This window comes from Vipera berus (assembly GCF_964194415.1).
Source record: "Vipera berus genome assembly, chromosome: 2".
Taxonomy (NCBI): Eukaryota; Metazoa; Chordata; class Lepidosauria; order Squamata; family Viperidae; genus Vipera; species Vipera berus.
In genome coordinates, this window is record NC_138203.1 from 201,347,274 (window position 1) to 201,364,037 (window position 16,764).

At 40.3% G+C, this 16,764-nt stretch overlaps 1 protein-coding gene across 1 annotated transcript in view; it reads left to right on the plus strand.

Moving 5' to 3' along the window:
* TCF7 (transcription factor 7) overlaps positions 1–16,764 on the plus strand; it is a gene marked incomplete at its 5' end in the record, with an annotated part of 145,594 nt that overhangs the window by 113,422 nt on the left and 15,408 nt on the right. Inside the window, 3 exons of the mRNA XM_081319033.1 lie at positions 3,820–3,930; positions 6,104–6,266; positions 7,993–8,100. Coding sequence (XP_081175159.1) covers positions 3,820–3,930; positions 6,104–6,266; positions 7,993–8,100 — 382 coding nt within the window. The remainder of the gene's footprint in view (positions 1–3,819; positions 3,931–6,103; positions 6,267–7,992; positions 8,101–16,764) is intronic.

Below are 16,764 nucleotides of genomic sequence, written 5' to 3' on the forward strand. Positions count from 1 at the left end.
TAATTATAGCAAATACTGATATTTTCTCAGAATTTCACAGTATGATCCACTGCCTGCCTTTGCTCAGTATAGATTATTGCAAGCCATTATCTGTTTAGATAATTATCTGTTTAGAAAAGGTGTAAATGATATATTCTTAAATTGTTGAGGGGGTGGCTTCTATAAAGAAGAATACACTATATTGTCCTGGATTCCGATGAATTTTGCAGAAGCATTCCCAGTCCACTCCTCCAATCACTTGCCACTTCATGTTTCCCTGTGATGTAATGCTAAGTTGTTTTTGCCAGCTCTGCATCCCGCACACAGGTCTTGGCTAATAACCAAAGATGCATAAATTTGTTTAACATTTTGCTAAGAGCACACTGGAAATGTGCTTAGTTTTGGATGGGGGGGGATGTTTAACAATAAAACCCAAGATATTTCGGCCCTTTTTAGAAAGGAAAAAAAATCAACATGTGCAGAGCTAAACAATGTCCTTCACTATTGAAATGTAATCTTCTGTAACCTTTTGGAGTTTGGTCAGAATGGAGCAGTTTCTAAGTGTAATTTATGCAAAAGAACAAGTGGTGTCATTTCGGACTGACCCAAGAGCATCAACTAAGAAATGGCTCTGTATTTATGTCAAACAGGATTTGAAAGGTTGTTCTTTATTTAGACCTTGATTTCTAATAGTGCAAAGATACAGTCTGTGCATAGATGATAGAAATATTTGTCTGGATTTTTAGGGATATTAATTTTGCATTGATTGTTTGCACCCAAATGACTAGACTGAAGGACAGTGTCAAACGTCTCTAGCCGATTGTGTGGCTCAACCAGGAATGAAAGCCTGCTTCTCTAGCCAGGTTTCAAAGCTAATCATATAGTCGTTACAGGTAGCTTTTAAAGCATTGTTGGGACAGTTCAAGAGAAAACTCCTCTCTAGGCAAAATTCATGTTCGCATTTAGACAAAAGCCAAGGAGTAACAAAAAGTTTACCTTTCCCCAACACGCAAGTTCCCAACTTTAGCCAGCTATGAGTCCAGACGGGGGGAAAAAAGAAGGGGAAAAAAAAGTATGCAGGAAAAGTGACATGGGTGTAGATGCTTTATAGCCTCTTTCTTCCTGCTCCCAGGCAGAGCCAGCCTGTCTGCCCTTTCCAGTCATGTGGATTTAGACAGCCCTATACGTCGGCGCTCTCTGCTGGGGCTACTTTCTCCAGGTAAGTATAAGCTGCCTGAGCCAGGACACGTTGCTCTGCTTCTGTTGCAATTCAAGCGATGAAAATTTGCAGGATTTAGGGAGAAGGCCTCATGTCCAGATGGCAGCAACAGGGAAGGCGTTCTCTTAGTTTAAACAGGCAGACTTTTCAGACCAAAAATAAGTAAACAATTTGGTGAACTTCCAGAGGAGAAACACAATTTGGTTGTGGTCAACAATAGTAGGACAGGAGAGAGAGAGAACCCTCACAAGATGTTGCCAAGCCAAAGAACATGTCTCTTATTGTCATGTATCTAGTAATGGAAAAGAAGGAGGGCTGAAAACGCTCTGAGGAGTTTTTAACGTCCAGAATACTTAAGCGCTCTCAAAAATGCTTCTTGTTGTATTAGGTCTCCACCTTCAGCCCTGTTTTCAGATATGGAAGCTGTGCATAATTATGCAAAGGCTCTTTTCCAGGGACCTCAGTAGAATGACCATACTAGTGATTCTTTTTTATACAGTTTTGGGTCCTCAAAAGACAACACGAAGCAGTATCTTGTTGGCTATCATTAAAATAAAATGGTCTATCTGGTGTAGCTTCGAGAACTAATGGACTTCCTTATCACTTTGTTCAATTAGTAATCTTTAACAGAAACAGAAATCAGGCAAAGAACCTGATGCATTATGTGCTGCATCCCACGAGCCCATTTTCGCTTTTTCTCAATGCACTTTTGCTCTGCTGAGTTACTTTTCTCCTCATTCCACCAATATCATGGTGGCCACCGGCTAGTATCAAATACTAGTTTGCTTCTATGGAAGGGTGTGGCAATTTACAACAGCTGAGGATTGTAATGCAAGTGGTATGCAGACTTCTCATACGAAACTTTTTTTAAAAAAAAGTCTTCAGAAGAGAATACAGATTTGCCACTGGCTTTCTTGATTGTCACAAAAGAATTTGATTAATTGGCTGGGATTTGTTCCACTTGCTTGTAAATTTGGGGGAGTTAATCGGAATGACCTGAATGCCAAATTTATTTTCTCTTTATTTCTTTGGAGAAAGTCCAGCTGGAATACCCATTAACCTACAGGGAACGTATGTGCAAGCACTATTCATTGCATGCCTCCTCTGGCTTCTGCTTTGTATTGTCCTAATAAGTCTCTTGATGAAGACATTCTGGGAGTTATAATGGGGAAAGGCACATCATTATTTTTACTATTATACTATTATTATGCCATTACCTTAATGTCTACTCTGCCTCAGGCACCTGTGCATGTCTTAATATTTAAGATAAATGAATTACAGACCTCCTAGTTACCTGGTAGTTTCATTCTTTGCCATAGCAGCATTCCCATTAACAGCAGAGAACGAGGCAGATTTTGCAGACAAGAACGCACACCTTGACAGATAATGATCAAGCTTCAAGCTATGCCAGTAGATTAATATCAAGCATCATTTCTCTTTGTGCCAACAGAGCTAATGAACATTTGGTTGTCTCCCATGGGCAAATTTGCTGTCTCAAGCTTTAGTCATGATGTTTAATACATTGACAGCATCTTTCTATAATGCAGAAAGTATTTTTCAGAATTGTTAAAGAATGTGCAAACGAATATGATCTATTTTATGAAAATTCCAGTAATGTGGCCCTCACTTTCTACTATCCCATTTTGTTCACAATTACTGAAGAAAGGGAAAGGGCCATTCAATATTTATACAGCACTAAAACCACAGACTCAGATGCAGGTAAAGGAAGTTAGCCCAAGAAATTCTTGGCAAAGAATTGGTACATAAGCCAGCTCTTAGGTCCTCATCTAAAATGGGCTTATTCACCCAACAGCCTAGTTTCCTTGCCAAGAACAACTTGCATAAAATAATTATTGTAAAGAAACAAAGCCAGAAAATCAGCATAAAATTTTCCCCACCCCTTTTTATTTTTCTTAGAACTTAAACCTGAGGTACATGTAGGGAACTGTTAAATGCAGCTCTTTAATCAAACCCCACATTAAGTCTTGCAGTCTTTATTTAACTACAGGCACCGTAAGAAGAAAATACCAAGTTGGAGTTGGCGCTGCCTGACTCAGCATTGCCATAAGCTTCACCAAGAGCTGTGTCAAAGCGTTCTTGTTTGCCTTCCATCCAGGCCGAATGCTTCCCTTACAGAATTTCAGGGTAACCAAAGATGGTGGATGGAAGGCTGTCATCTTCACATGTAACATTTGTGCTAGTTTGCTCCAACAGGGAATGTAAGGAAAACAACATACCTAGAGAGTACCCCCTAGTGAGTCAGACCCCTTGTCTCACAATTGTTGAAACCCAAATTCTGTTCAAGTGCAGATTAGCCCTTGGCTACTATTGCAGCATTTCTCAGTCTAATTCAGAATACAGCAGCTGAGTGCCCAAGCACCCATTATGTTGCAGTTCCAGAAGACTTTAGAAACCCAGGCTTCAGTTTCTATTGTGGTGTGTCTCTGGAAATGTCAAATTACATGGAAGTCAGCAAACTTCGCTGTTAAACCAATATCCACACACAGTTCTGCGAAACAGTTACTCTCTGTATTTAGAAATAAGTCCAACTACCATAAAAATCCCTTTCTAATGTAATGCATTAAAAGTCCAGGCAGTAAGAAATCTGTGTTATATTGCAGGATTACACATCCTTTGGTGCTTAGCTCTGGAATGCATGCAACAGGCCTCCCACACCCAGGCATCACATCTCCATCTGGGAAACAAGAAATGGATCATTACGACCGAAGCATGTAAGTAGCCAAGAACTGGGAGGAAGACTTATAGGTACTGTGCCATTTATTTATATATTGCATTTCTGTGCTGCTGAATTTTCCAGATTGACAGCAATAAGTGAAAGACACAATAAACTTTCCACAAGAAAATAAAAGTAGTACAAGACAGAACAATGATTACAGGTAGTTTTCAAATTTGCAACCAATTTTTCAGCGACTGTTTAAAGTTACAGTGGTGCTGAACGTACGGTATTTATGAGTGGTCCCTGAACTTATGGGCTTTGTAGAGCTTTTGCAGTCACATTTGGAAGCCTGGCCACATTTATGACTGCAGGGGCACTTCCCTCCACTTGCTTATTTTCCTTTCCTCTATCTTTGCCTTTTGATTGCCCCACACAGCAGCACTCAACAGTGGGGACAATACAGGGGCTGAAGGAGAGGCCTAAGGCCTTTAGCAATTTCAGTCAGCTGCCCCCACTCCCAGCTTCTACTTCAGTTCAAGCCCACAACCAGTGGTACAGCACAAAGCTCCTGCCACCCCACACTCCATAGGCCCTGCCATGCCCAGCTGACCATCATCATCTTTCTCTTGCTGCTGAAAAAGTGTGCCCAGCCTGGCCTATGAGAGGCAGCTTTTAGCCCTGCTAGGCCTTCTTCCAGAGTTTGCTTGCATTATCTTTCAAATAGGGCAAGCATCAAATTGTGATGCTTCAGAACCTCTCAGAAGCTTTCCAAAGGCTTTCTGAAACATCACAAGAACAGTGTAAGTGATTTGGAGAAGAGGAATGGTGGTGCAGTGGTTAGAAGGCAGTACTGCAGGCTAACTCACTTCTCACTGCCAGGAGTTTGATCCTGACGGGCTCAAGGTTGACTCAGCCTTCCATCCTCCCAAGGTCAGTAAAATGAGGACCCAGATTGTTGGGAGCAATATGCTGACTCTGTAAACCGCTTAGAGAGGGTTATAAAGCACTATAAAGTGGCATATAAGTCTAATTTTAGATGGCCACAAAAGCCTTTTAAAGCATTATGGGAACCGTGCATGTTATTTAAAGATCGGCACAAGTGGCCTCAGGAAGAAGGCCAGCCATTGTCAGAGCCAGGCTGGGTGCAACTAGCTAGCAGCAGGAGGAAGGTGGCAAAGGTCAGTTGAGAGCAGCCTGGCCAGTGAGTGCAGGGTGGCAAGACTGACAGATGTGGCAGAATGCAAGGTGGCATTCTAAAGGCAGAGATGGGGGAGTGAGATAGAGTGGTGGTGGGGAGTTAAAGAGGAGGTAGTCCCTTACTTAACTGAGGCTCAGGAGTGGGAGGGACCAAGCTGGGAGTGGCTTGGATTGGTTGTGTCCTCACCTAACAACTGGTGGGGTTCAGTTAATAATGACAATGGGGACTGCTGGGATTGCTGCACTAAATGATGCAGTCACATTCTAGCCCCAATTACCATTGTAACTCAAGGACTATCCTCAAATAACAACAAAAACAATAAAATACCCAAGTAGTGAGAATAAACAGTTACTACATGAAGGCCCTCCAGAACACTTCATGCTCTGGAAGGCTGTCACAGAAGAGGGCAGCCATGATAGAAATGCACTGCTTTCTGAACTCAGCCACCCTCACTTCACAGAAACGGGTTACCATTCTCCAAGGGGAACTTCCTCAGATGGGACGAATCTGGAATCTGGAATCTAGGTGAACTTGACACACTCCCTACTATGGTCCATCTCTTGGAAGAGCAGCTGCTCATTTGCAAAGCCAAGGTCCACAAGCCTCATTTTCATAGTTACAGATTGTAAGACTGCACTCTGTTTGTTTCTCATCAGAGATAGTCTTTATGTCAGGCACACATCTGTTGTAGCAGTTCAAAAAGAACATCTTCAGTCCTACCAGGCAAAGTAATAAACATGATGGTTCCTACATGGATATTTCGTATATCAGAGTAACAGACCAAATTAATTGAACTGGATGAAAAGGATATTTTAGACCATAGAGACCAAAATTATATCTCCAGCGATAACGTTTTGGAGTTGGCTACCATTAGAAAAGATATTTTGCTCTTTCAACGTATAATCTTTGGCTCATCAGTTTTACTACTCCGTTGACAAGTCCTTGGTGTTTTTTTTATTGTTTTCTAAGAGACTGCAGTACTGAGGTATGACCCTGTATTATCAATGGTTTCTTTTCTCTTTCGTTTAAGGAAATCACAATCAGAACCAAAGAGAGAAAAGGAAGCTAAAAAGCCTACCATCAAGAAGCCTTTGAATGCTTTTATGTTGTACATGAAAGAAATGCGGGCAAAGGTCATTGCTGAATGCACCTTGAAGGAAAGCGCAGCGATCAACCAAATTTTAGGAAGACGGGTAAGAGCACAAGTGATTTGTCTTGTTTTGATTAATATATAGGCTTTAGGAAAGGGTCATGATGAATGACTTGTTTGTTTTTTCAGATTTGGGTTTTAGCTGTAAACTTTATTTTTAGCCAAGATATTGCTTCAGTGGATTGGGAAAGAGGCTGGAGAAAAGCTTTGAAAATTATTCTCCTGTATAGATGAATAGTCTAGCTGTAGAATGACCTGGTTGATGTGCAGTTTGCAGAGCTGAGATCTCCATGGTTTTGCTGCACCTTCTCCATATTTAGACCTTAATGGTCCCTGCATCTGCTTTAGTGCATTTGGATGGGCTTTGAAAATGTAACAAAATGTATAATACAACTTCTGCACTGCTGCAGAAAAGACAGTTTAAGAAAATACAACAAACGCCCTCCCCCCCCCCATTTTCTCCAATTTGTTTTTAGGAAGATTGCATATAAGTCCCTGCATCAGCAGATTACGAAGTACTTTTCTTTATCTGGGACTTTCAAAACATGTCAGGAAACTCAAATTGATTATTTGTAGATCACTTTTTACATCTAAAATATTTTTCCCTCCACAAAGTACAGATCCACACAACACTGTATGTGACAACTATTGTCATTTTGGAGAGGGGATGTAACATGAGAAATGATCTACCAAAGGCTGCTCAACTGATTTATTATAGCTGAGGAAGCTTTTTCATTTTGGATTTCAAAGACAAATGATCTCTGTAATTTCCTTTTTTGGAAATCATGTAATTTACTTTTTCTCATCTGGGCATAAACTTGTTAGGTAAATAACTTTCAATTTTATCCCAAATTCTGATCTTGATTCCAAATAGTAAAAACTATTTTTACTATATATTTTTGTTTATTGCATTGAAAAAAGTCAAAACAATGTGTTGGTTAATTCAGTCAAAATCTTCTATTCCCAAATTTGGGTTTTTTTGAACAATGTGCAAGGATTCCATTTATTTATAGAATAAGGGATTAAATTACCTTTATTTAATAAACTTTTGCTATTGCTTCCTGCACACACAAGTTCAGTTTCCCTAAAAACTGATAAGTACAGGCATGACTACAGTGACTGTATTAGTAATTAGTGATTTGGGGATTTGAGAAACCAAGAAATTCTAAAATAAAATTGCTATTTCTGCATCTTTTTTTTAATGTTCTGGTAAAGAAAGCTTGTAGGTGGAAGTGGGAAATGGAGCATTACCCTATCACAGAAATTGGAACTGTAATTGTTTTTGCTGAAATGCAGTTCCCAGAATCTTTCCTACTGGCCATTCTTCAGATTCGCAGCTGTGAGGTGGTAGCTATGTAAATCGATATAATTGATAAGCAAATGTCCAGAAGTTGTAGTTCAGCAGCATCTGCAAGATCAGAAAATCCTCATTCTGCTCTGTTATGTGGAAGATTCTTTCATGGGTTTACCAAGATCCGATGTATGCAACTGGTTGTTTCTAAACACCATGTGTAAAGTTAAGGGCTGAATCTTTATTAATATGTTGACCTTCCTTCTGCCCAACTTACATTTATGCAATGAATTCGATGTTAAGAGAATTAAGATTTCTAGAAATATTTTAGATCTTGCTTCAAGAATGTGGCTGATTGCTGCTGATGGGAGCTGTAGTCTACCAACAGCTGGAAGGCAACAGTACTCTTTTCTGATTAAGGTGTGAGACCAATGTAAGCTTCTTAGGAGCTCATGGTTTTTCTGTGGTCCCTTTTCAGTGGCATGCATTGTCACGGGAGGAGCAAGCCAAGTATTATGAACTGGCCCGCAAGGAAAGGCAGCTTCACATGCAACTCTATCCTGGCTGGTCTGCAAGAGATAACTATGTGAGTATTTGGGATCTGTGGTGGTGGCAGAGTTTGTGTAGCACACTAGCTATTTTTGCTTGCTAAATAACCTCAGGCTTTCTCATCTTTGCCACTTATGGCTTTCAGTTATCTGTCTTAGTAGTTTGCTGGTGATGCCAACCCAGTGGGGGGACTAGGCTGAAGGTTGGTTTCCAAAGCTTTAGAGTTACCTGAATCACGTGCAGTAAAGGTCACATGCAACTGGCAGAGGTGGTAGAAGAAGGTCATCCAATATTGATGGCAAGAGTTATTTTATTTTGCATTTTACTCTGAAAATATTATGAGCGTAACATTGAAAAGAACTTTTGTAGGTTCAATGGGATTACCTTTTCTGCTGCCATGCCATCACTTTCTCACAATGTGTTGCAAGTCATAATTCACACACAAGCTCCTAGTTTCAAATAGATCCTTTGCAGGGGGCGGAGGGGGATTAGTGGGGGCAAACTGCATGCTCAAAAATTAATGGTACCACTGTCCAGGTACTGAGAGCACGAGAAAAGGTCCTTCCACTGAGTTTAGGATGTGAATTCAATAGGTTATTATATAACAGAATACTGAGAGTAGATTAAACCCTAACCCTTCAGCCATTGGTTTCAGCAGGATCTTATAACATGGACTTCAATACAACTCAGATGCCACGAGAGTGGATGATTGTGTTCATCCACAATTGCTCTGTTTGGCTGACAGACTGACACATTGGGAAAGGGGTATTCTAAAACACGTTGAGTAATTTACAGTTGGGGGTTTTAAAGGTAAAGGTAAAGGTAAAGGTTCCCCCGCACATGCGTGCTAGTCGTTTCCGACTCTAGGGGCCGGTGCTCATCTCCGTTTCAAAGCCGAAGAGCCAGCGCTTGTCCGAGGACGTCTCTGTGGTCATGTGGCCGGCATGACTACACGCCAAAGGCGCACGGAACGCTGTTACCTTCCCACCGGAGTGGTCCCTATTTTTCTACTTGCATTTTTATGTGCTTTCGAACTGCTAGGTTGGCAGAAGCTGGGACGAGTAACAGGCGCTCACTCTGTTACGCGGCACTCGGGATTTGACCCGCCAAACTGCCGACCTTCTGATCGACAAGCTCAGCGTCCTAACCCACTGAGCCACCGCGTCCCTTGGGGGTTTTAAACATCTATGCTTTTTCATAGGTTTCTATTTGGCACATATATATATGACAGCTGCTGAACCTTGTCTTCCTCTTTCCTCCCCCTTCACTTCCTCAGAGCGGTATTTGGGGCCTATTCTCTTAAAACTGATTCCTGCTGGCATGTCTTATTTCAACTTTCAATATTTGTTTTCTCTTCGAAATAGCAGACCTGTAAGCATTGTTTTCTTTGCATACTTTTTGTGTACCTTAGCATAACTTTCCTCTTTTTTTACAGAGCATTTTGACATTGATTGTAATTATTTCTGACTGGGTACCTGTTTACCTAAGGCAGAGCTATTACTCCATCTCTACACATCCTTCATTTTGTTTCATTTTTATATCCTCCATTCTAGCCTCAATCAAAATAAATAAAACATAAAGTTGCTTTTTTTTCTTTCTTATTTACACAAGTTGCTATTTCCAACTTTTGAATATTGATTTAAAAAAATATTTACTTTCTCCTTATCCTCCTTGATTCTTGCCTCCCCCTTGACTTTTAGTTGTTTCATTCTGTCTCTATCCTTTTTTTTTTAACTCGTCTTACTTACTTTTCTTGCCAACATAGTTTTGTTTTCTATATGTTATTTGTTTTATAGTATATATTCCTTTCCCTGGACTTTTTTCCTTAATTAATGTATATACTTTAAAAAAAACTTCAGATTTTGGCTACTCATTTATCTTCTCTATTTGCCACCTTGTAACTTCTACTCGTTAAGAACTATATTTTACCCTTTGCATTGACTTCCACTTGCTTTATATTTAATGCCTCTGCCCATAATTCATGGTTCCCTCAGATCTGCATCTCCCCATCCTTACCTTGGTTTACCCAGTGCTCAAAAATCTATTTCTTTCCCTGACCTTTGATTTCTGCTACTTTTTTTCCTTCTCCATTCTCCATCTTTTCTCTGTCCCTTTTTTTGTTGTTGAGCATGATGCTTTATGAGTAGGGGGGGTGTCACAAAACATTCTGCTATGAAATGTGCCAATCTCAAAACAGGTTATTTTTCCCAGACGCATTAAGTTCACCACGTGACATTCTAAGTATTCAGGAAGTATGCAACCTTGAAATGGGCTGTTCCAAAAAGTATCTCGATTACCTGTAGCCCATTTTCAGATTAGAAAAGAATCTGAAATCCTTGAAGCCCCCTATTTCACAGCCAAAACATTCCATTCCAAAATGTTTTGGAAATGTGGGATAGACAGATGTTCTTGTTTAACAACATTAAAGGTATTGTTACAAGATGTAAGCTCTTCCAAGTAAAGCTGTCCTTTGCAATTTACTGATGGTGACTTTGTCAGTGCTGATGGTGTTCAAGTGATGTTTCAGATGTTTGGGAATTGGGCCCGAGGTGCCTATTACTATTGTTACTATTGGTACTATCTTTGCTTTCTTTTGCCACAGCCTTGCAACTTCTTTTTGCAGGTCTTTGTAATTTGTGATTTTTCTCCAGTTTTTTCTCTTCTTCTCCTCTTCTCTTCTCTTCTCTTCTCTTCTCTTCTCTTCTCTTCTCTTCTCTTCTCTTCTCTTCTCTCTTCTCTTCTCTTCTCTTCTCTTCTCTTCTCTTCTCTTCTCTTCTCTTCTCTTCTCTTCTCTTCTCTTCTTCCAGGTATTGCAATGTCTACTATCCAGCCTTTTTCTTTTTCTTTCCTATCAATTGTTTAGTCTGGAGTGTTATGTGACAGATGCTTGTCTGTTTAAATTCTTAAGTTCCAGGGCACTTTAGCTTCTTTGTTTTCTGTTAATTTGCCTGTTTTGTTGTCCCATCCATTCTTCTTTGCAGCCAAGTGGTATTTTTTGCATATATTCCAATGCACCATTGTTGCTACTTTGTCATGTCATTGTTTCTGGTCAGTCTATGCAATCTTCTTGAAGCAGTCAATTAGATGGTCCACTGCTTCTTCAGCTTCTTTGCAGAGACAGCATTTGTTCTCTATTTCTGTCTTCTCAATTCTGGCTTTATATGCATTTGTTCTTAAAGTGTGGTCTTATACAGCCAGAATTAGACCCCGTGTCTCTTTCGTCAACTTTCCTACTCTTAGCCATGTTGTTATTTGCTTTGCCTGCTACTTTTTTGTGTCCTGGTCATGTAATACTTTGCCTTGCTGTGTCTCTCTTCTATTTTTCTTTGGGTTTTTCTTGTAGGCCAGTTTGGTGTCTTTGGTATTTAGTAAGCCTTCAGAGGGACGCGGTGGCTCAGTGGGTTAGGACACTGAGCTTGTCGATCAGAAGATCGGCAGTTTGGCGGGTCGAATCCCGAGTGCCGCGTAGCAGAATGAGCACCTGTTACTCGTCCCAGCTTCTGCCAACCTAGCAGTTCGAAAGCACGTCAAAATGCAAGTAGAAAAATAGGGACCACTATGGTGGGAAGGTAACAGCGTTCCGTGCGCCTTTGGCGTCTAGTCATGCCGGCCACATGACCACGGAGACGTCCTCAGACAAGCGCTGGCTCTTTGGCTTTGAAACGGAGATGAGCACCGGCCCCTAGAGTCGGAAACGACTAGCACGCATGTGCGGGGGAACCTTTACCTTTACCTTTACCTAAGCCTTCATGATATACTAGCTTTAGTGCCTCTTCTTTACTGTCTTTCCAATATTCTTCCAATGCCCTTTTTTCACTTTTTCAACAGTCTGGTGTCCTTGCAACATTCCATGCCCACCTATACTCCTTGGTAAGTAGACAACCATGGAATGTTGCAAGGACGCCAGACTGTTGAAAAAGTGAAAAAAGGGCATTGGAAGACAATCTGAAGGACAGAGAAAAAGATGTTATTCAGTGCTAAATGGGATTGGACATGAAAATGCTAAATTTCTCCTGATAGGATTGCCCCGAGAATATTCAAACTATGTAAGTGACAATAAAAGCTAGATTCTTTTTTGGAGTTAAGCAAGTATTTAGATACAATGCCTAAGATACTTAGTTCTTGTGGGGGGGGGGGAATAAATTACTTTAAGGTGGATCTCCACACAATATAATTCCTTTCCTTGAAATTGTGTAAGGGTTTAATTTCATTTTTTAAAAACTTCTCTTTATTCATTAATTTATTGCTGTCATCAAGAAACAGTTTATTTCTTTCTCATGCTGACACTATAACATTGGTTATAAAACAATCAGGCAATAAGAATTTTTCTTTTAAATTTACATGAGTTTGAATTAAACTGTGCCCATCATAAATAAGATCAATGAAAATTACAATGGAGAAAAGGAGAAAGGCTTTGGTAGTGTTCTCAAAGTAAATAATAATCTCATAGAAATTGATGTTTCCTTTATAATTATTGGTATAAATCAGGGGTAGGCAACCTCAGCTCTTTTATGACTCATGGACATCAACTCCCAGAATTCCTGAGTCAGCATAGCATAGCTGACTCAGGAATTTTGGGAGTTGAAGTCCATGAGTCATAAAAGAGCCAAGGTTGCCTACCCCTGGTATAAATGAACATGTTGGATCTTTCTCTCTCAACAACATGCTTTACCTTATTACTCTTGTGTGTGAATATTATAACTGCATTCAGGCAATTTAATACTGCTAGATCTAAACTGTTCTTAGTTCAGAGAAATTGCTGCAGCCTTTCATGCAGATAGTCCTTTGCTTAACAATCACAGTTGGGACAGGGAACTCCATTATTAAGCAATGCAGCTGTTAAGCAAGAAATCACATGACCATAACAGACTTACGACCTCACTATGCCACAGTTGTTAAGTGAATCACAACTGATCATTAAGCAAGATGCCACACAAAGACAATTTGTGATTTTACTGCCATTGATTCTATTTGTCAGAAGCTGACTGTAAAGTGTACAATTGGTGAACATATGATCACGGGGACACTGCGATGGTCATAAGTTCAAAGGCCAGTTGTAAATTTACTTTTCCAGTGCTGTCGCACTGTCGAACAACTGCTGAACAGGGCACTTGTTATATGAGAATACTGTACTTTTCTTTATGCAGGTCTACAGAAGATCTAGAACTAGGTTAACAATTTACATTGCATTTGAGGATGAGCACTTCAGGAAAAAAATGTTCCTCAGAAATCTGGGTACATCTTGTGAATAGTGCACAACAGGAATGCACCACTGCAATCTTCATAGCAGTTCAGTAAGCAAAAAAAAGTGGAAAAGAGACAACAGGAAGAAGATTCATACAGCTGGATATAGCTGCACTTGACCTCATCTTGAAATGTAACGAAGAAAAAAAATTAAAAGAATATTTAGATATAGATAAGCTACACCGGGCTTCTTTAAATTTGATGGTGCCTTCCCTGATGCTTACCTCAGCAGGTTGCAACACGTAACTTTGATCTCAGAAGTTAAGTCTGGTCAGCTCTGGACAGTTCTTGGAAGAGTTCCAATAAGGAATTCCAGAGTTGTTGACTAGTGCTGTGAGTTAAAAACAAAACAAAACTGAAAATGGACACATTTCCATAGCACTGCTTAGAAGATTGCATAGATGCAGTTAACTGGTGGCAAGGTCAGTTTAGGGATGTCTTCATTTATTTACCTACATATCTATTCCTTCTGCAAAGGATTTTGTAAAAGAAACTGAACCTTGGGATTTTGTCTGAATGAATCAGCATCAACAAGCCCTCTAAAGCTCTCAGAAGTAAAATGGAAAGCTCAGAAAATAAATTCCATAATGTTGGTCTGTGATTTTATGGCTAAATGTAAAAGAAGGATTCTGCATATTATACCCCCAGTTCTTTTGGGATCTTTCCTCTAAATTTTCCCTCACTTCTCTATTTACTATTTGGCTTAAAGAATCAACTTTTTCCTCAGAGGAAAAGTCAATCCTTGGGCATTGGTATGACAGGCATTGTGAATGCAGTCACAGGAAAAGTATGCAAATTTTACATCTCAAAGAAGTTCCTAATGTCATGCCCAAATTATTAGGGTCAGTTAAGTATTGCAGGACAGACCAATAATGGTGTTGTGGGCAATATGTCAGTCTGATGGGAGAACCTAGGTTTACATGTAATTATGGCTACTAGATGAATTTGACAGCTGGAATGAATGCAGAATGTTTATTCTCTGGCTGGAATTAATGGTCATCTTAGTCTAATTCAGGTCTTTTCAACCAGTGGTACAGGTACCACCTGTGGTATATTGGCACCTAGCAGGTGGTACGCGACCATCCTAGAAAAGTAGCAGGGGAGGGGAATGAGCTGAACTGGTGGTAACACTGCACAAGCCTGAGCAAGAGACAGCTGGAGCTGCAGGGCTGTCAGGGCTCAGCGGAAGCACCAGGATCAGTGCCAGGCTCCAGCTGGAGCTCAGCACTGATCCTGGCGCTTCTGCTGAGCCCAGAAGAAGTGCCGATCAGCTGGAATGTTGCAGCATCTCCAGGGTCTTATGATTTACATTCAGATGCTTGACAACTGATTCATATTTATGACGGTCACAGTGTCCCAGGGTCATGTGAAGAGACCAAAACCTGCTGCAACCACCCAGTAGAGGGGGGGGGGAGAATAAAAACCAAACACCCCCACCCCATCCTCGCTGCCAATCCTCAACAGAAATGGTTACAACAATGAAAACCTAGGACAGGAGGAAGAACGCTGCCAGACGGGCAGGCAGGTGTATTGCTCGGATGTGGCTTGGGGGGCACTTTTTTCAGTGCCATTGTAACTTTGAACAGTCACTAAGCAAACTGTTGTAAGTCGAGGAGTACCTGTACTTCATCACTTTTTTCCTTTCTTTTTTTTTGGTCATCATGTTTTTGACACCTTGCTAGGCGACTGGTGGTACTCAGATGTTGCCATATCCTAAAAGTGGTACAGTGGGTGAAAAAGTTGAAAAGCCCTGGTCTAATTGTCTATCAATGCTATCAGCCAATTGTAACAGGACTGTGACTGGTAGGTGGCTTTTTACTGGCTAACGATGCTCAGAAGGAAGAGTAACAAATCCAATGGGCTTAACCAAAGGTTGGTTTAACACCCCTTGCATATGTAGAATCAAGGTACTATCTTGAGGAGGACCAAAGATTTTATGCAGGGGCTGATTTCTGCTTGCTCACATATGAGTGGAAGGCTAACTCTGGAGCCCTGGAAAAATGTCTTCACTCGCTTGAAAATTTTCCATTTCGGCAATTATGTATTTGCAGGATGTTGTTTTTTAAAACTGCTGTGAGAACTTGAAATAGCATAAATAAGTAGTATATGGGGAAGGGCTGTTAAATTATGTCCTTACCTGACTTTGTTATTAAAAATATATTTAAGAGGTGCGTCAGCTGCATTTTCAGCTTTTGGACCAAACAGCTAGGAGGGAGCTTGCTGTTTGGAAAGCAAAACAATGCACACTTGTGTGCATGGTATTTTACTCACACTCAGAATCTCTCATGCCTGCTCTTCATTTTTAAAATCTTTGGAAAGGCCAATAACTGTTAAATTAACTTATATACGTCTGTATTTATTAGCACATTCCACTAAGACAGAAGTTGATTTGTCTTTCTCTATGATCTAAAACACTTTAACTTAACTTTATTTAATCTGGTGTTTCGGATGAAACCAACTTGCACAACTTCCCAAATTTGACTGACTTGCCAAATTCCAAAAACCAAATCCACCCCTTCCAGAGGGCATCCACTTTGAAAGATTAGCAATAGTCATAGCAGTTAGACTTATATACCCCCTTACAGCCCTCTTTAAGTGGTTTACAGAGTCAGCATATTGCCCCCAGCAATCTGGGTCCTCAGAAGGATGGAAGGCTGAGTCAACCTTGAGCCCGTAGCTGAAATCCTGAGAGTGAGCAATACTGCATTCTAATCACTGTGTCACCACGGCTCCGGCAGACAGACTTCTGTCTTCTCCATAGTATGGATTCAGAACAGTGTATGGACTGACCATGCCAGTCATGTTCTTAATGCAGCTGTGCTTACTAACATGACCAGCTGACTTAGGATCATATATGTCTTTCACCCTTCTAGTTCTAGTTCTTTTTTACAACATCATTTTTACAACTATCAACAGGAAGGAATAATGGTTATTAAAAGTGGTAACTCTTAGAAAATGTTCTGTCATATCCTTGAAACTTTTCCCTGGCAAACAGCAAACTTCCTTAGTTGAGGGATTCAGTCGACATATGTTTGTTTCAATTGTTGGTGTCCTAAAATACCAACTACTACTACTACTACACTTTGTCTTCTTATTGGGCACAGTTTCTTCCTGTTTATTGTTTGGAGAGCATCATGCTCTGTCTCACATTCATTTTCTGAAGGACCTGAATATTGTTTCTGACTTCTAGCAGAGACTACATCTTCATTTCTTGCTCTGGGTTTTTACTTTCATCCAGTGCATTTGATAGTGCTTTTCCCTCTGTCCACTTTCACTTTCACTTTCACTTTCACTTTCTCTCTCTCTCTCTCTCTCTCTCTCTCTCTCTCTCTCCTTTCACTTTCTATCTTTTTTTTTACTATGGGGCTTCTTTTCTTAAAGGGTGGCAATTTGAACTCCAATTCCATTACTTTTTTGTCAAAGCTTTGCTGCAAATGTATTCCAGGTTGTTTTCAGA